Here is a 19,333-nt window from a genome sequence, read left to right as displayed (position 1 = left end):
TTTAGGTAGGGTTCTGGGAATTTGAAAACACCTGGGATCTTTGACAGAAGAAAGGTGAATCCTGTGGTTTTGTCACCTACAAGCATGAGGTGTCATTCTGTAGATATTCTATTGCCTGCCTGGCTTTTCCACTGTGATGCTTACTTTCCCAGTTTTCTGCAGAGACCTATAAGTAATACTGCAGCCTTCTCCCCAAAGTGTCCTTTTGCAGCTCTCATTAGGTTGAGGATGAAAAATACTCATAGCCCACGAATCATTTCAGCTGAGGTGCATACACACGCTCGCACGCTCCCTCCCCATTTAAGGCTATAACTTGAAACAACAGGAAAAAAAAACCCTCTTTGATAAGAAATTGAAAGTCCGGTTTTGAGAAGGACTTGGTCCTGCATGTAGTTCCTTTCTAGGCAGTTTGAGGGCAGTGGCTCATGTTTCTTAGGTACGTACCATGTCCCAGACACTGTCCTGAGTGCCCAGCAAACGTGAATTATCTCCTGGCATCCTGACAACGATCCTGAGTAGGATACCTTATGCCCACCTTACAGCTGGGATACTCAGGCTAGGGGGCTTCAATGACCTACCCGGGGTCACCTCGCCAGGAAGTGGCAGGGCCGCGACTTGATCTTAGGATCTGCCTGATGCTAAAGCACCTGTTTACGTCCACACCCTCAGGAGGCTTTTCCATGTGTGGCAGTGCAGCTGCCCCCCCAGAAAACCCTGGTACTTTATTACCTACCTGCCCAGAGAGCGGGGCTTATAAAATAGGAAACCACAGTATTCAACACGGCAATGTAAGTGTGGACGCATGAGGCCTTTTTTTTTTTTCTTAAAGATTTTATTTATTGGGCGCCTGGGTGGCTCAGATGGTTAAACGTCTGCCTTCGGCTCAGGTCATGATCCCAGGGTCCTGGGATCGAGTCCCACATCAGGCTCCCTGCTCCTTGGGAGCCTGCCTCTCCCTTTGCCTCTCTCTCTCTCTCTCTGTCTCTCATGAATAAATAAATAAAATCTTAAAAAAAAAAAAAAAGATTTTATTTATTATTTGACAGAGAGAATGAGAGCGAGAGAGCACATGAGAGGGGGGAGGGTCAGAGGGAGAAGCAGACTCCCCGCCGAGCAGGGAGCCCGATGCGGGGCTCGATCCTGGGACTCCGGGATCATGACCTGAGCCGAAGGCAGTCGCTCAACCGACTGAGCCACCCAGGCGCCCGAGGCCTTTTTTTCTCAGTACAGACTGCCTACCTGAGGGTCAGATACCCATTTTTACTATTGGATTTAGAATGTTTTTCAACCTTTTTTGTGTGTGTGTGGCTATATGCTAAAATTTTATGTAGACTAAAAGAATGTCAGAATTTTTTAGAAAGAAGTTTCAGCTAACATGACTATTGGATTTGTTTTTGTTTTTGTTTGTTTTCCTTTTCCTGTGCGTATTGAAATAGCACATCTTCGGCAAAAGAGTCTCAGGAGTGTGCTACAGATACAAATCGTGAGGAGGCATGACGTCCTGGCGGCAGGCTTTGATGTCAGACAGGCATGGGGTTGGCGCCTGGCCCTGCCACACAGGAGCGCTGTGTGCTGGGGAACTTACGCTAACTTGAGTTTCCACAACGAGACAATAGGAAGAGTGCGCTGCCACTAGGGTCCTATGAGGTGGTCTTTGCCCAGCTTACGTGAACCACGTGGGAAATTTCGGTTACTGCTATAAAAGGAACTAAGTCAGTCTGTGGAGTGTAGGGTACGATGAAGATATGAACGTTCCGGTTCATACCAATGCAGCCTTTATGTAGCTCTTGTAATCCCCCCTCTTATTAGTGGGGAGGAATATGAGTAAATGACACGGAAAAATGGCATGGAGCCAGCTGGTAGGTATGAATGCGGTTTTCAAAGCTTCAAAAGGAGAAAATCTAATAAGTCATTTCCCAATGTTGAATTTGTTTACAGTTGGCGGGAAGGGATTCTCCAGTAAGGGCGGAGATGCCAGGAAATCTTCAGCATTATGGAAGGTAGAACTTCTGTTCTTCGATATATAGTATTGGATTTTATTTTATTTTATTTTTTTGGCAAAGGTAAAATCATCAACACTGAATTACATTTGTGCTGTTTATTGGCAGTCATCAGCAAAGGAAATGCTGTTGTTTCCAGTGAATTAAAACTTTATCAGACTCTGAAATTTGGTGTTTTCCAAGTAATGTCTAGCTTCCAAAAAAAAAAAAAGAATATATATTAAGTGGCAATATATTCTGTCTTACATATTCCTGTTTATCATTTACCCAATTGAATTGAGTCATTTCTGTGCTTTTCAGATTTCTTACTGGACCCTTGAACCTTAACGATCCAGAAGCAAAATGCAGATTCCCCAAAATTTTTGTAAATACGGATGACACTTACGAAGCACTGCATTTAATTGTTTATAAGGTAACAACTGCTTTTCCCTCCAGCAGTACAGATTAATGTGAAAGTAAATCTTCCTTGCACACGAGAGAGTGTGCCTACACACCTCTTAAATATTTCTCAGGACAGATGTTGGAAGTTCTCCTTGTTGTAAAACTCAAAATGGGTGCTTCTCTGGAACAGTGGGTTTATTTTCAGCTCCTTTTCAGTGCTTTTCTTTTTTTTTTTTAAGGTTTTATTTATTTATCTGAGAGAGAGAATGGGAGACAGAGAGCATGAGAGGGGGAGGGTGAGAGGGAGAAGCAGACCCCCTGCTGAGCGGGGAGCCCGATGTGGGACTCGATCCCAGGACTCCAGGATCATGACCTGAGCCGAAGGCAGTCGCTTAACCAACTGAGCCACCCAGGTGCCCCCTCAGTGCTTTTCTTATTAGTGTAAGAATCACTGTCGGACACTGAGGCTGTGACTCAGAAGCCTTTGAAGCCCCGTGGGCCTCACACATCAGAGGCCAGCAAAGATGGCAGTGCCTCGTCGTTAGATGCCTTCCGGTGCAGGGCTGTGGCCACACTTCAGTGAGTTCTGCTTTCTCGGATTGGAAAGCACGGGCTTGCTGATTCTGTAATGGTAGTCCAGTCATAGCTCAGATATGTTAGGTTGGGTTTTCTAAAGGTGGTTTTGGGTTCAAGAAAGAAGGCTGATAAGCATGTGTGTTTATCTTCTTCCCCACCTGAGAGTATAGTTATGTTTTAATTTGTAAAGGCCTAGAAATGGTGGTGTGAGAGCACAGGGTGGAGGTGAACATCAGAGTGGAGGGATCCTTCTCTCCCTGGAAGGCAGGAAGGGGGTGTAAGTGGGGTGCTGATGAAGTCCGGCCAAGGACGTGAGTGGAGGAGGTGCACTGAGGCAAGAGCCCACGTGCCCCCACAGAAACCCAGAGAAGCTCCTGGTTTGGAGACAGCACCTAAGGAGTCAGGAGTGGGAGGTGAGCTTGGAAGGGAGGGGAGTAAGTGAAGTGTTGTATATAAACCAGCCAGCCACCCCTTTTCCCATCCTTAAACACACATAGGCAACTGAGCGTGTATCCCTGGGTAAAAGTCAAAGGTCCTTTTTTGTTTTTTTTCCTAGGATCATGACCTGAGCCAAAGGCAGACATTTTCAGGCGCCTCTCAAGGGTCCTTTTAAAGAAAAACAATCTGGGGGATGCCTGGGTGGCTCAGTCGTTAAGCGTCTGCCTTCCGCTTGGGTCGTGATCCCAGGGTGCTGGGATCAAGCCCCACATCGGGCTCCCTGCTCATCGGGAAGCCTGCTTCTCCCTCTCCCACTCCCCCTGCTTGTGTTGCCTCTCTCGCTGTGTCTCTCTCTAATAAATAAAATCTTAAAAAAAAAAAAAAAAATCTGGGGAGCCCTACGTGGCTAGTGTGGATGCGAACACCTGAGAAAAGCGGTGATTTAGGTGCCCGTGTAACTGCTGCCCTCGTCCTGCCCCAGAGCAGAGCCTCCCTCCCTGGTCAGCCACGCACTCCCTCATCCTTTAGTGTGCTTAGAAAAACAAAGCTGTAGATCTTGAAAGAAACAAAAATGACTTTGAGAACAGAGAGAACTTGTAAAAATTAACATCCGCAGAGATTAGAGAAGTGTATCTATAAAACTGAAACAGGACATGAAAGACTCAGGGCTAGAGTAAACTTAGGTTAATTGAAAACATAATTCTTAAAATTATTTATTGGGGCAAGATACACATAGCATAAAATTTGCCATTTTAACCATTTTTAAGTGTATAGTTTGGTGACATTAAGTACATTCACAGTATTGGACAGACGTCACCACTGTCTGTTTCCAAAACTCTCTGTCTTCACCCCAAATTCTTTACCCATTAAACTATAACCCTTCAGCCCCTGTCCCCTGAAAATATAATTTTTGACAGGAGAACTTCATTAGAAGGGTTAAAGATAAGTTGCCCTGCCTCAAATATAAGATAAAATGACCAGAGATGAAAATCTTGGGTTCAAGAAAGAAGGTATTGGATTATTTCCAATAATATTGTTGGAACTGATAGAGAAAATCATTGAACACTACATCAAAAACTAATGATGTACTGTATGTTGGCTAATTGAATTTAAATTAAAAAAATAATTTTTAAAAAAGAAAAAAATTTTTAAATTAAATAAAATATGGAGAAAAGATGGGAGAGAGGGATTTCTACATCTGATTCATAAAAAGTTGAAGAAATTAGTCAAGTGTATTATGAGCACATTTCCCAGATTGAAAAGGCCCACTGAATGTCTCACACAGTGAATCAGAAAGACCCACTCCAATGCACACAGTGGGCAGTTTCAGAAATATAAAGAGAAGAGCCCAGAAGCTTCCAGAAGGAAAATCAGGTCACCTGTAAATAAAACCGGCATTAGCAGCTGTTTCCTTACTGGCAGCAGATGTTAGGTAAAAAGGAAGGAAGACTTTCAAAGTTGAGAGAGAGAGAGAGAGTTTTTTAGTGTAGAATTCTTTGCTGAGCTAAACGATCTCATCACAGGTGAGATCGAAGAAAGGTGTATTAATAGTGAAAAGTCTCAGAAAGGTTACCCCATGCATCCATTCTTCGGGTTTGCATGGGGTTGTATATCAGAATCAGTGAGGAAACCAAGAACAAGAATACCTTGGAATCCACAACAGTGGCTGTGACGCAGGAGAACAGTAAGAAGGAGGCTTGAGGTGATACACCTCTGAGTCGGTGACGAAGTTAGCACCTCTGAGGGATTTCTGCAATGGAACAGGAAGGGGGGCTCTGTTCTGGGTGCAGGGGCTCCAGAATAAAAGATGCTGCATTCATAAAATAGTATGGCTGCGAGATTTGATTGAATGTTGGGGCTGCTAAGGAATGGCACAGGAGGAGAGAATTCCAGGGAAGGTGTACAAACAGACGTGTCTGAAAATGAACCGTAACTGGGGTAGGGCAAAGCCCACTTTTCTAGCAAGTTAAAATCATTCTCCTCTGAATGACACGGGGGAATGACTTTGAACCCTAGTGGAAGAAATATCCTGGTACACTCTGTTGTTTATAGGATTTCCTTTTTTGAGTCAATCAATAGGTAGAATTTTAAATGGGATGATGGCATCACAGTTACTTTAAAATGTTCTTTTTTGCAAAACCGCTTTATTGAGATAAAATTCACATACTGTATAGTTAGCCCATTTAATGTATTCAGTTCAGTGGTTTCTCACTGCAAAGTGCAGGAGTCCCCAAGACCACCCTCGCTCCTGACACACAGTGCTAGCTCAGGGGCCCCCAAGACCACCATCAGGCCCAGGAATTCACTAGAGGTGCTCACAGGACTCAGAGAAGCCAGCACGCTCCCAGTTACAGTTTATTACAGCAAAGGGGTGCAGAGGAAAGACGGTCCAGGGAAGAGGCGCACAGGGCAGGATCCGGGAGTCACCAGGCCCAAGCTTCCAGGTGTCCCCTCCCGGTGGAGCTGCGCAGACAGCACGGGGCCTGTTTCTCCTAGCGGGGATGTGTGACGTGTGCGGAGACTTATCATCCAGGGAAGCTCTCTCGAGCCTTGATTTCCAGAGTTTTACTGGGTGTTGGCCCCAGCTCTCCAGAGCTCTGCTGATGCCCCGTGGGCTCGGGGCAGAGGGGATGCTGGCCTGTGGTTTTTCTCTCCTCCTGAAGTCGTGGTCTGGTTTTGGTATCAGGCTTCTACTGGCTGCAGGCTAAGTTGGGAAGTGTTTCCTCATCTCCTGTTTTTTGGAAGAGTTTGTGAAGGATTGCTGTTAATTCTTTGAATAATTGGTCACAATGAAGCCATCTACATCTGGGCTTTTCTTTGTTGGAAACCTTCCCGTTATGAAAGAGTCTCCGTCCTTGTTCTAGGTCTTATTGTCTATTTCTTCTCTAGTCGGTTTCAGTTGTTTGTGTCTTACTGGGAATTTGTTCTGCTTGTTATTCAGTATGTTCGTATGTAATTTTTCATAGTGTTATAGCCTTAAAATCTTTTTTCCCCCCATAAATCAGTAATGGTGTCTCCTCTTTAATCCCTCATTTTAGTGGTTTGTGTCTCTTCTCTTTTTGACTTGGTCTAGGCAGTCTAGCTAAAGGTTTTTCAATTTTGCTCATCTTTTCAGGGAACCAACTTCTGGTATTATTTTTTTCATATTGATGTTCTGTTCTCTATTTCATTTATTTCAGCTCTGATCTTCATTATATTCTTCCTTCTCTTGCTTTAGGTTTAGTTTACTCTTTTTTTCTAAGGTCTGAGGATGGAAATTTAAGTTCTTGATTTGAGATCTTCCTTCTTTTTAATACTGTATGTGTTGATGGCTCTGAAGTTATAAAGACTGATGCTGTTAATACTCAGATGTAGTGGGTGTTCTTAAACATTCCTCCATTTGCTGTCTGCCCTTTGGCCAGTTTCCCTCTGGAAATTTGAAGTATTGTTTTTTATAATTTTCTTCAATTACGGTGTTTAGACTGAGGAGAATCCGTGGAGCTCCTCATGCTGCCGTTTTGAACGGGCTCCCTAGTCCTGGTCCTCCGTGGATACCTAACTGATCTGTGTCTGGAGTAACTGTGGCATCTGAGATGAGCATGTAGATAGGGGAGGGGCGAAGGGTAGGACTGTGTGCCAGCTGACAGTCACTGGGGAAGTGGTGGCCTGCAGGGTTCGTCATGCCATTCTGTGTGCTTTTCTGTGTATTGGAAATTCTTCAAGTTTTTAAACAAGGGCTTGAAAGGCACATTTAAAAAAAACCAACCTGTAAGGAGTCACGCATGCAGATGCCTGCAGGAACCCCGCAGATGGTAGACCTAAGCGCATGGGGCTTCAGTATGGAGTCATGCTGTCAAACACGGCGTCACTCGAGTCGGAAGGAGGCCCCGGGCCACTCACCTCCACGAGGCAGCACCTCGGAAAGCAGAGCTGGTGGTTTCAGCTGTGCTGGTATCTCAGGAGAGGCTGGAAGTTGGAATGTTCGTAGGAAACTAGCTGGCGTCTAAGTCAGAATTACACAGAAAGAAACACATGCTGGATGGAACTCGCCTGTGAGCCACGAGCGTTGCAGCCTGTTTATAAGCAGGTGATCATTACGATTCACTTACAGAATAATAGTGCAGGTGTGCTTAGGTATGACTGTGTGGAAAGAGAGGTGCAGCTGCCAGAGGTTGAGAGGAGGGTGTGGGGAGAGGTGCAGAGACGGGGGGCGGGGTAAGTGTGCTCGTGTGAAAAGCTGCAATCCAGGAGCTGCTGCCTGAGACTGTGGCGTGAGAACTGGGCCATCGGGGCTGTGGGGCGACCGGTGGGGAAGCTGGAGTGGCTCTAAACAACGGGGAGGAAGAGGGAAGCTGCTGGGGGCTCATTCCTGTCGTGACGTGAGGAGGGACCCAGTGTGACGTCTGAAGGCCGCAGCACTAGAGCCGTGGTATCTACAGCCGTTAAAAGTGGCCGCCTGCAGGAACGGGCCTCGGGAGGAGCTCTGTGGCTTTCCGTCCTGGGGCCGTGTGTTCTGTGTGACTGTTTCACCACCGTGCGGTGTATACCATATACAGTGATACATTCAGACGTGTCTGGTTGTTGGATTTATGGTCTTGGTTGCTGTAGCCGGTGTCCCAACGGCAACGTTCACTATCATGAAAGGGGAGACAAGGGGACATTAATCTGCTGGGGGCTTTTTAACTGTGTTCATGGAAATTTTCAAACATACACAAAAAGAGAGACTAGAAGAATGAATCCCCAGGCGCCCAGCACACAGCTTAATTTAATTAACATGCTGATCTTTCATCTGTTTTCCCTGTACTTTTTTTTTTGCTAGCACATGTTAGATCATGTCATTTCACTCGTAAATGCTTCAATTTGCATCTCTAATAAGGGCATCTGTTTCCACCTAACCACCATGTTATTAGCACACCTGGCAAAATAAACACTTTCCTTAATGTTCTGTGCTTTCCAGTCCATATCCAGATTTCTCCAGTTGACTAAAAAATATCTTGACCAAGTGATTCAAGTCAAGATTCAAACAAGGCCACTGCATTGGGTCATCGAATTTCTTTTTTGTGCCGTTTTGTAATCTTTGGTTTGTTTTCTCTTCCCAGGCCATGAGTGCAGCTGTGTGCTTTATGATTGATGGTAGGTACACACCTGTATCTGACTTCAGCCCGAGCAGATAAGCCTTTTCTCTTTAACCTTGCTGTGTTCTATCCCTAAACAGTAAACATGTTGTCATAGACGCTCTGTGAAGCACAGCTCCCCTCTGTGATCCCTGCCAGGGAACTAGCTCTTCCTCGTATTTTTGACGTCCTGGCCTACCTGCTTCCTAGCGGTGGGCCCTGGGCACCTTTCTGTGCCTCCCTGCCTGTTAAGTGACAGTAAGAGTACCTTTATCAAAGGGGGTTTAGGGGGTTAAATGGGGTCGTGTTTGTAAAGGACCAGAGAGCAGCTGGGCCCTGAATGCTGTGTGCTGTGCGTTAAATATTTGACCTTCTTCGGTCTACTGGGGGTAGCCAGCCAATTTACCAGCCCACGGGGTGTGCTTAAATTGATATGCACAATGAGATAGGTCTTCGACTCTTTTACACCTTAAATATAACTTTGACCCTTCTGTTTCTCTTCTCTTTGGGAGGGGAGGGAGAGCCAGTCATTTAATTGTTTTATTTTCCTGATCAGTAAAGTTTTCATTGGAATACTGTAATTAAGACTGTTAGATGAATATTGACCTTTTCGACACAAAGAATTCTAAAACTTACTGGTATTTTTTAAATTACTCATTAGCCTCTGTACAGCCCACGTTGGATTTTTGCCGAAGACTGGACAGCGTTGTTGGGCCCCAGCTCACAGTGCTGGCATCTGACATTTGTGAGCAGTTTAACATCAACAAAAGAATGTCTGGGTTTGTACTTTGCTTCATGTTTACTTTCTGGCATTTAACTGGTTTGGGAAGAAGAAGGGTAGTTTTTACTTAAGAATATGGATGGTAATATCATTTGTGTTTTCTCTGAAGCCAGAGAACAAACGTGCAGTTCAGGCCTGTCTGAAAAGCTCCCTGGGGAACTGTTCCCTGCGCTTTGCTGCTCCATGATGATGGTGGGGCTGGGTCTTCTGCGAATACCTTCCCTCAGCTCTCCCCTGACGGTGGTGTAAACGAATGGGGTGGGGTGTGCTAGCCGTGCCTGTGGGCTGGACCTCGTGAGCACCACCTCACATCCCACTTGACCACCAGCCCAGACTGTAAAATTCATACCGGCAGTGGTAATCAGCAGGGCTTGGGCCTCGTGTAGACGGAAAGTACTTTGCCTCTTGTGCATACATGTAGGGGGGAAAGTTAGCTATGATGTTGGCCTTTAGGGCCTTGGGCTGGAATCTGGTGCCTTGAAGGACTGTAGCTCGAGTAGTGTATCAGGAGACTCAGGTTAAACTCATTTTGGTTCTAAGAACACTGGGAAGTCATTGAACCTCTTTCTACTCTCTTCTCAATGTAGTCATGTTATAAAGATTAAGCGAGCACGTGGGAAGTACTTTGAGAAACAAAAGCCCTCTTTAGATGGACTTCTTGTATGTTTGAGAAGTTACTAACGTGTATGAATTTATGTATAACCTGTGTTTGTAGTGATCCCATGCTGTGCCTTTATGGTCTTCCAGAAGCACCAGCCTGTAAAGAGGTCACACACAGGGTCCAGGTGATAGTACGTGTAGGTTCTGTATCTGCGTGTGGATTGTTACTGTCAACAGCTTACTTCGCATTAGAAAAGATAAGGCCAAGAAATGAGCGTGCCTGACCGCTTTCCCTCTCGAGGTTTAATTTTTTCCAATTCAATTTAATTAACATATAGTGTATTATTAGTTTCAGAGGTGGAATTTAGTGAATCATCAGTTGCATGTAACACCCAGTGCTCATTCCATCAAGTGCCCTCCTTAATGCCCATCCCCCAGCTACCCCATCCCCCCCACCTCCCCTCCAGCAACCCTCAGTTTGTTTCCTAGAGTTCAGCATCTCTTATGGTTTGTCTCTTGAGGTTTAATTTTTTCACCATGAAACTGTCAGATTTTTCTGAAGGAAACATAAGTGAGTCAGATCTGTTGGGTATCATGCAAGTTATAAACTGCTGAGTGGAGAGAGAGAAGGTGTAGTTCCCTGCTTTCCCCAAACCCCCCCTCCCCTCCCGGGAGATTGCTGGACATGTTAACTGTTCTGCCTGTGCTTTCCGTAGATGTGACGGATTTTAATTAACTCATCAGTGAGTATCTGAGCAAGTCTTGCTTGTCAGGGACCTTCTATTCTGCAAAGGTCAACTTTCCTTGGGATTGTACGGAGGTCATGTCACCTATTTTTCATTTTTCACTTTGGTTTTATTGGTTTTTATAACATACAAGTTTGGGATTTATATAGTCCATCTTATTAGTCACTTCCTTTAGATTTCTCCCTTCGGTGTCATACTTGTGGCTTTCTACCCTGATATAAAAATAGGTTATTTTTATCTCTGGTACTTTTATGGTTTTATCTTCCCATGTTTCAATCTTTAATTCAGCTGGAATTTTCAGGGGCTAGAGGAAGGGCTCTCAGATTTTTTCCCCAAATCAATAGTTTGAAGAAAGGAGAGGGCCATGGACATTAACAGTCTAATTTCATTAGAAAGCAGTTTTCTCTCCAATATTTTATTATGGAAATTTCCAAACACAGGAAGGTGGAAAAAATGACGCCGTGAACACACACACAGCCCCCCACTTAGATTCGACAGTTAACCGTTTGCTGTGTATGGTCTAGCACAGCTCCGTCTATCGCAGGGGACAGGTTTTGACTGTTAACAGAACTGCGTAGTATCCGTGGCCCCTGGGAGACGCGCACCTGGAAAACTCGATGGTCGAACACACTAAACTTAGGGCAGAACAGAGACCCTAGAGGCATAGTTGTTTTTGTCTTTGAAAGTTGACCTTAGGGCGCGCCTGGGTGGCTCAGTCGCTAAGAGTCTGCTTCTCCCTCGGCCCCTCCCCCTGCTTGTGTTCCTTCTCTCGCTGTCTCTCTCTGTCAAATATATAAATAAAATCTTAAAAAAAAAAAAAGAAAAAAAGCTGACCTTAGGGTTGCTCTCGACGCATCTGAGATTTTATACGTTGTAAGGGGCTCTCGCTTGCCAGGCTGTTAAGTATCAGCTGACTAGAGGAAAATGCTCTGAATTCAGTACAAAAGATAATGTGCTTTTCTTCTGGAAATCCTGACCCAGATCAAACCATTTTACACGCTAGTCCTAGGACCTCCAAGACTCATCCCAGCTCCTCCCGGCATTGCCGAAGGGTGAGGGGTGCTGACGAGGCAGCCAGCTGTCCCCGTCCTGACCCCAGAGGTCAACGCCAGGTGCCCCGCTGTTCTGTCAGGCTTAGTCCTCGGGGGAGAGCAGCCATAGCGCTGGCTCAGGGCGAGAGGTTTCATGTTGAATCCATACTCTTAAGCTGCAGTTCTTTTATTTATTTATTTATTTATTTTTTACAGATTTTATTTATTTATTTGTCAGAGAGCACAAGTAGGCAGAGAGGCAGGCAGAGGGAGAGGGAGAAGCAGGCTCCCCGCTGAGCAGAGAGCCCGACACGGGCCTCGATCCCAGAACCCTGGGATCATGACCTGAGCCGAAGGCAGCCGCTTAACCAACTGAGTCACCAAGGCGCCCCAAGCTGCAGTTCTTTTAATGTTCCTTAGAAAATTGAGGTCACCCCTTTAAAGAATGGCATGAAGTAGGTTTATTTGGTATTTGGTTTCTATTACTTGTGTGACACCTTGATTTTTTTCTACTCAAGGACTTGGTTTAAGTATTTAAAAAAAATTTTTTAGAGAGTAATTTATGTCCTTAATTTTAATTTCTATTTTTTTAAAACATTTTTTTGAGAGAGAGAGAGAGAGCAGGAGCAGGGGGGAGAGAAAGAAGCAGACTTTCCGCTGAGCGGGGAGCCCAACATGGGGCTCGATCCCAGGACCCTGAGATCATGACCTGAGCCAAAGGCAGACGCTTAACCGACCGAGCCAGCCAGGCATCCCCTATGTCCTTAATTTTTAAATTCAGAAATATAAATATTGGAAATCTTCTCTCATTTAGCTTGTATGTTTTTAGACTTGTACACATAGGAAAACTGACATATACACAGTGTTCTTTACGGATGGGCTTTTTAAACCATGTCATGTTGTAAATCTGTAGCTTTTAAAAAGTATATGGCATGAACATCATTTTAAACCAATAAATATGGATCTGCCTCTTCTCTTTCAGGGTTTCATGTTACTTAATTGGATAGATGAGCTCTGTTTGTTGAATCCTTGTTGCATTTGATGGGTGGTCTGGTTCTGGCTGCTAGCATTAAAACAGCTCTGTATTAAACCATCTGGTGCATACGTGTACTCATCCTGTTCGTAGATATCCCTGGCATGGAGTTCTGGGGCAGAAGGAATGCGCAGTGACAGTGGGTCACCTCCCACAGGGGCCACCAGCACTCATGCACTGTGCTGTGTCAGACGCCCACTAGGTGACACGGAGGTTGGCATTTCTGTCTCCCACGAACCGCCTGTCCATGTCCATTGGCTCTTCCTGCTCCAGTGCTTTATATCTTTGCTTTTACATCTGTGCTTTTCAGTCATACCACGTATTTTTTTGAGTTTGGTTTTACTATTTTTGATAACATGTCTGGGATTTGTATGTAGTCCATTTCATTGGGCATTTCCTTTAGATTTCTCTCTTCACTGGTCTACTTGCAGCCTTCTATCCCAATATCATTTTTAAAATGCCATTATCGTCTGTGGTACTTGTATGGTTTTATCTTGTGTCTCAGTCTAATTCACCTGGAATTTTTAAGGGCTAGGGGAAGGGCCCTAATTTAAGACTTTTCCCCCCAAATTGATCGTTTTCTGAATTCGAGACATTTGTTTCTGTTTCTTTCACATATTCCTACTCACTAGCCACTTTGAGTGCTAAAATTTGGAAAGGTGTGAGGAGGAGAAGGAGGTACAAAGTTACCGGAAAAGGAGACTCTTTCCTGTGAGCAATTCTTCTAATCCGTTTTTATCATTTTGAATACATTTGTAAACCAGCCCAGTTCCTTAGGAGGTTGACAGCGCTAGGATTCCTAGTGAGGAGCGCACCCACTGACAGCAGGTTGCTGACAATGAGACTCAGGACGGGATGCCAGGCAGGAGGGAAGCGAGAAGGGATGGGTTGGCCCGGCTGGCGTCCAGAGGGGGTGCAGGGGGAGCAGGAGCGGGGAAGCCTTCCTTCCAGGGCAGAGTTCACGTGCATATTCCAAGGGCTCAGCTGTGCCCCACGTCCTGATTACCCTAGACATGCAAAGGAACAGAGCTGTCCTGTGTAACTCCTAAATTAAGAGCAGTTTTCCTTTTTTACAATCTACACATCAGTCAATTCAGAATCTAGTTTTTTAGTTCAGTTTGTTAAGTGAGGAATAGCCGTCCTCACCTAGAAACCACGTGTCTGGCAACCTGAGCCATCTGGAACGAGGCCCAGAACAAGGAAAACCACCAGATGGTTTCGGTGCTCCCAGCCAGCCATTGACGTCCACAGGGAAACTCCACAAGCAGTCAAGCACCTGCTAAACATCTGCTGATTTCCTCCACCGGTTCAGAGCCTTTCCTGGCGTGCTCTTAAAATTTGGATGGGCTTTCACATACCTGGTCCTTAAACACTGAAATCTCTGGCAGCTCAGTAAAACTGAAGCTGTTTACTCATGGGAGACCTCCCTGTGACTCTGCCAATCACAGATCCTTGGGTTTTCAGCCAGTTGTAGAAGAAAGAGTCAAAGGGATGCGAAGAAAGGGTTGACAGAGAACAGAAAATCCTCTCTAAAAACAACCACTTAAGACAGGCCCCACCTTTCCATGTTCTTTGAGGATATCGTTACTGTGCTATGATATTTTTAAACCAAACTTTGCAACAGATTGTCAAGAGGAATTCTGCATTTCCCTGTGTTCAGTGTATCTTATATTGACGTAGGTAACTGTATTTAGCATGTTCTTTTTTTAAGAAGGCAAGAAATTTGCATTTCTGTGTTTAGGAAAAAAAAACACTTTGGTGTTTAAAAGGAGTCTTTTCGCTCTTTGGAAGAGATACCAGGTGAATGTGGCGGCTGCTCCTTCAAAACTAGCACAGCGTTCGTTAGATGTTACTTTCGATAGAACTAAAAGCCTGTAGGATGGATGTTATCCTTGCTGTTTTTATTGTGAGCTTGTCTCTCGTTTTTCTTTTATTAAGAGGACAAGTTAACAGGGAAAAAGCAAGTAGCAATTTTTCTATTCCTGTTTTTACGTTATCCTTGTGGAAGGCGGAGTAGAAAGAGGCCACGTTGGTCCCTGTTGTAACTGCTGCATAGCATTTGCTCATGTAAATTTCCATCGTGGGTACAAAAGAAATAATTTAGATCTTCTTAGAAGAGTATTTTACATATTCTAAGTGAGGGAAAGAGAGAGGCCACAGAGAATGTTTTGGGGTGAAACGGAACAGCCAGGACTGGAAGCCTGATTGTGGCTGGGTAGAAGTTTGTCTGCCTGGACAGCAAAATTCCCAACTCTTTCCACATGTCTTTGAAATGTTCCGTCCTCCCAGTGTTTCTCGTAGTTATACTTGCTTTTCTTAGTTTTAGGGGCCTACTTAAAAACATATTCTGGTTTTGTTACGAATTCTCTTTTCATTTTCCTGGACACTAAGCCATCCACATTCTTTCTTTGCCTAGATGTAAAGTATTACAGTAGTAACCCACTTTTCCAGAAGTCGGATTTCCGGCACCCTCAGCCCACCAGAACATGGCTGCTAACCCAGAAGTAAGCAGAGAAGGCTTCTGAGCCCCCCAGTGGCAGGGCTGCTCAGACTGTCACCACACCCGAGTGTAACTGAAGTAAGGGTGCAGTGAGCAGGGAGGGCGGGAGGCCCCGGGAGCTGTGTCCTCGCTGTCGGAGGGGCTCCCTCAGGAGCCCAGACTTGGACCTGGGAGACAGTGTGGTAGCCTTGGCCAGTCGTTTCAAATAGTAAAAGATGTATTCCAATTAAAATATTCATTACGCTTCAGCAGAAAAGCCTAATACGCCTTAGAACGGTCTCCCTCTAGGGTGGTGAAAGCTTTGTTACGGAAGTAAGCTTCAGTTCTGTGGTGGATGATATACAGGGAGCGCATTCGTTCCCCAGCACCGTGGGATAAGGGAGCCGTTACTCCCCTAGAACGGGTCAGCAAACAGCTTCTGCAAAGGGCCACATCATACGCATTTCAGATTTTGTGGGCTGTGTAGGTCGCAAATACTCAACTGTCGCTGAAGCGTGGAAGTGGCCAAAGACGGTACGTGAACATACAGGTGTGGCTGTGTGCCGCTAAAGCGTTGTTTAGGAAAAAGGCCACGGTTGGCCCCAGGGCCCCTAATTGTTTGCTGACGCCTCTGCTAGAAGACAGGTGGCCTGTGTGTAGTTTGCACTTTTTTAAAAAATTCAAAATGCGGAGACTAGTCAAGTGATTGCCATTTCTAAAGCACTGTTATGGAGAAAATCATCACAAAAATGCTTATAATACTGGTTTTTCAAAAAAAGATAAACTTCACCTATCTGGAAAATTCCATCATATTGATCACGGTTATCAAGTAAGTTACTAGTGAACAAAGAGCCTATTACATCTTAACTGAGATTCTTGATTTGAAGGCCCAGCGATCGAAAATACAAGGCCTTAGCCACATGGATTTAAGGTTTTAACAATGTAGTGCTGTTGTTTGGATAATTATTCTTTGAGAATGTTACCATTTTAATGACATGTTTTCACAGGTCTGAAAAAGAACCCCAGTTTAAGTTTATCTACTTCAACCATATGAATTTAGCTGAGAAAAGTACAATTCACATGAGGAAAACACCTAGTGTGTCACTTACATCCGTGCATCCGGATTTAATGAAGATTCTGGGTGACATCAACAGTGATTTTACTAGGTAATTCTAACAACTTCTCAACTTAGGTGTTCCCTTTCTAAGGAGAGAAGAGGCATTGAAGGAATCCTCTTCAAAGGAGTGGCCCCGAGCCGCCTCAGAGGGCCACCCTTCCAAGGAGATCAGGAGGCCCCGAAGTCACTGGTCACTTGCACGTGACTCCCCACATTTTTCAAGTGACTGGTTTCCAGTTTCTGGTCTTAGCATGTGTGTGTCTTTCACGCTGTAGCTAACCCTATAACAAACTGTTGAATTTTGGAACTCGTGTCTTGCAGAGTGGATGAGGACGAAGAAGTCATTGTGAAGGCAATGAGCGATTACTGGGTTGTCGGGAAGAAGTCTGACCAGCGGGAGCTGTATGTTATTCTGAATCAAAAAAACGCAAACCTGATTGAAGTCAATGGTAAATAGGCTTTGGTACTTGAGCAGAACATGAGTGCTGTCCATTCAGTGTGCCGGGGAACCTGCTAGAGAGTGAGTCACGACTGGGGGGGATGTTGAGCAGATGCCTGTTGCTTAAAGGAAACCACGGTTTGATCCATTCTGTGTTCTTCTGTAGCACCGTGCCTTGAAAAAGTACATGAAAAACTTCCCTGTGTTACAGGAGATCTGGCAGTGCCTGAAGGAAAATTTTCTGTAATGCTAAAAGGAAAAAAAAATCCCATGGCTTTATTCACCGTGTATAAAAATGTCCACTTTTATTCCCGGTGATAAAGAGCCATCCCGAGGCAGAGCTGTCAGGTTCACTGCACGGGTTACAGCCCTCTGTCCGTGGCTGAGCCGACCAGTAGCGCGGGACCTCCCGCCCGCCTTCCAGTTGTCTGGTCCCGAGCGCACTGTGGTTCCAGGGATCGCCTCGGCTGATCCTGACAGCTGCTTGTGCTGGGGAGGGTGGTGTCCCCTTCACCGCCTCGGGCTCTCCTGCTGCTCCGCTTGAGCGGGACGGTGGGGCAGTGCTCTACGTAGGAGAAAAGTTAGGTGTGTGGTTTTGTTTTCTGCACAAATCTGCTAGGACGCAGTACATTTTTCTCTTACTAGTACTTGTAGCAAGAGTCGTGTGCATTAGAAACAGCAGTGAATGCACCCAGCGCAGGGGGAATGGAGTCATGATGGTGCCGCCCCAGGGGGAGCACTTGAACCGCGGCCCGGGTGGCAGCTAGGGTTCCTGGAGGGTTGTACCTGATTGTCAGCGTTTTAGAAGTTGCACTCCAGTCCCCCAGCCCGTGGGTGTGTCAGGCGCTTGCGCCTCCCCCGGCCCCGAGGAGCACTGAGGTCTCGGGGCACTCAAAGCTTTTGTTGTCCTTTCTCTTGATTGATGAACATTTCTGACCAAGGCCTCGGAGCTTCAAGGTCAGTAAATGCAGACATTTATTCCCAACTCTATTCCAGAAGAGTTTAAAGTACTAACGTATATCCTATAACCTTTTAAGTGAAAACCTCAGTTTCTCACTCCCGTTTTCTGCCTTTTTTTTTTTTTTTTTTTTTTTGCAGAAGAGGTAAAAAAACTTTGTGCAACGCAGTTCAATAACATATTCTTCTTGGATTGACCCGTAATGACTCGCCGAAACATCTTTTAAAAAACAGCTCAGCAGGCATTTTGTTTACCGCTGCAGGTTCTCGGTCATATTATTGACTGAATTAATGACAATAGTAAAGCAATACTTGCTTTGAAGAATCAAATTTCTACTCAGTCCGATGATCCGCTGGGGTTTTTAGATTTTAAATATTTATGTGGAAATAATTAAAGGTAGTCGGCTACATCTCTTTCATTCCATTCTTTTGACATTATGTGAATATTTTATTGGAAAATAAGACAAATAAATTGTTAAGGTTTTTAAAATTCTGGTTTGGCTTTGAGTCTCTCACCTGTTGCTTGCTTGTGGACCACTCCGCTCAGAGGGCCCCTGGCTCGTCCTTGGGGATATTCTAGCAGCTAGAGCTTCTCGGAGTTCGGGTCCCTTCCCTGGTCACTAGATCTGTGGTAGCGAACCCAGAGCATTTGGCCAAAGTAATTGCTAGACTTGGTTTTTCTCTTGAGTACGAATGTGATTTTTAGACCACGTATAATACAAAGGACTGAATGGAAGTGCCCCAATGTGGTCTAAACGGCAAGCATTCTTCATTTGTTGTGTAGAACCCCCAAGTGGCCACAGCTGCTTAAGGTGTCCTCACAGCTGAGATGTAGCCTGGCTGGAATTTTTGTTGCCGTTCTCATGTCTTATGTAATTTAGCCTTTCCATTATGAAATCATGAATCACTCTTCACCCATGAGTTACCTGAGACTGTGTCTCTTTCTGGCAATAGAAGGCATTCGGTATCATGTATTCATTGCTGACTTATTAATTGCAGCACAATTAGATCATGGTCTTGGATGTATCCTTTGAAGTTGTACTTTTCAACCTAAAATGCAGTCAGTGTTTATTCTCTATTGCAGTCCTGTTTCTGTGTGTTCAAACTTTTCAGTTTCCTTGCTTATCCTTACTAAATGTTTCTTTTTGATCTGCTTCCTCCCTATAATTCTGCCAGCTTTTGCAAGGCCAAGATGTAAGACGTTTATGAATAATCCATCTTTTGAGGGGTTGGTCCTTTTATCATTATTTCTGGGTTTATCCCTGTTCAGTTGTTTGCTTTATATTGTTCTTTATTTTTTTTAGAGAGAATGAACAGGCAAGGGGGTGGAGGAGCAGAAGGAGAGAGAGAATTTTTTTTTTTTTTTTTTAAGATTTTATTTATTTATCTGACAGACACACAGCGAGAGAGGGAACACAAGCAGGGGGAGCGGGAGAGGGAGAAGCAGACTTCCTGCCGAGCAGGGAGCCCGATGCGGGGCTCGATCCCAGGACCCTGGGATCATGACCTGAGCCGAAGGCAGACGCCCAACGACTGAGCCACCCAGGCGCCCCAAGAGAGAGAGAATCTTAAGCAGGCTCCACACTCAGCACAGATTCTGACACCGGGCTTGATCTCACGACCCTGAGATCATGACCTGAGTCACCCTGGCGCCTCTAAATT

General features: G+C 45.0%; 1 protein-coding gene across 1 annotated transcript in view; it reads left to right on the top strand.

The window, feature by feature from the left end:
• Positions 1-18,164, top strand: part of CCZ1 (CCZ1 homolog, vacuolar protein trafficking and biogenesis associated) — a 30,587-nt gene extending 12,423 nt beyond the window's left edge. The window contains exons 9-15 of the mRNA XM_034988363.1: positions 1,939-2,000; positions 2,301-2,412; positions 8,474-8,507; positions 9,150-9,267; positions 16,166-16,324; positions 16,597-16,724; positions 17,813-18,164. Of these exons, the coding sequence (XP_034844254.1) occupies positions 1,939-2,000; positions 2,301-2,412; positions 8,474-8,507; positions 9,150-9,267; positions 16,166-16,324; positions 16,597-16,724; positions 17,813-17,868 (669 nt within the window). The 3' untranslated portion in view covers positions 17,869-18,164. The remainder of the gene's footprint in view (positions 1-1,938; positions 2,001-2,300; positions 2,413-8,473; positions 8,508-9,149; positions 9,268-16,165; positions 16,325-16,596; positions 16,725-17,812) is intronic.
• The last annotated feature ends 1,169 nt before the right edge of the window (positions 18,165-19,333 follow it).

Source organism: Mirounga leonina, unplaced genomic scaffold, assembly GCF_011800145.1.
Source record: "Mirounga leonina isolate KUSES-001 unplaced genomic scaffold, KU_Mleo_1.0 Mir_454, whole genome shotgun sequence".
Lineage (NCBI taxonomy): Eukaryota > Metazoa > Chordata > Mammalia > Carnivora > Phocidae > Mirounga > Mirounga leonina.
Note: the sequence above shows the minus strand (reverse complement) of the source record. Positions and strands in the feature narration are given on the sequence as shown.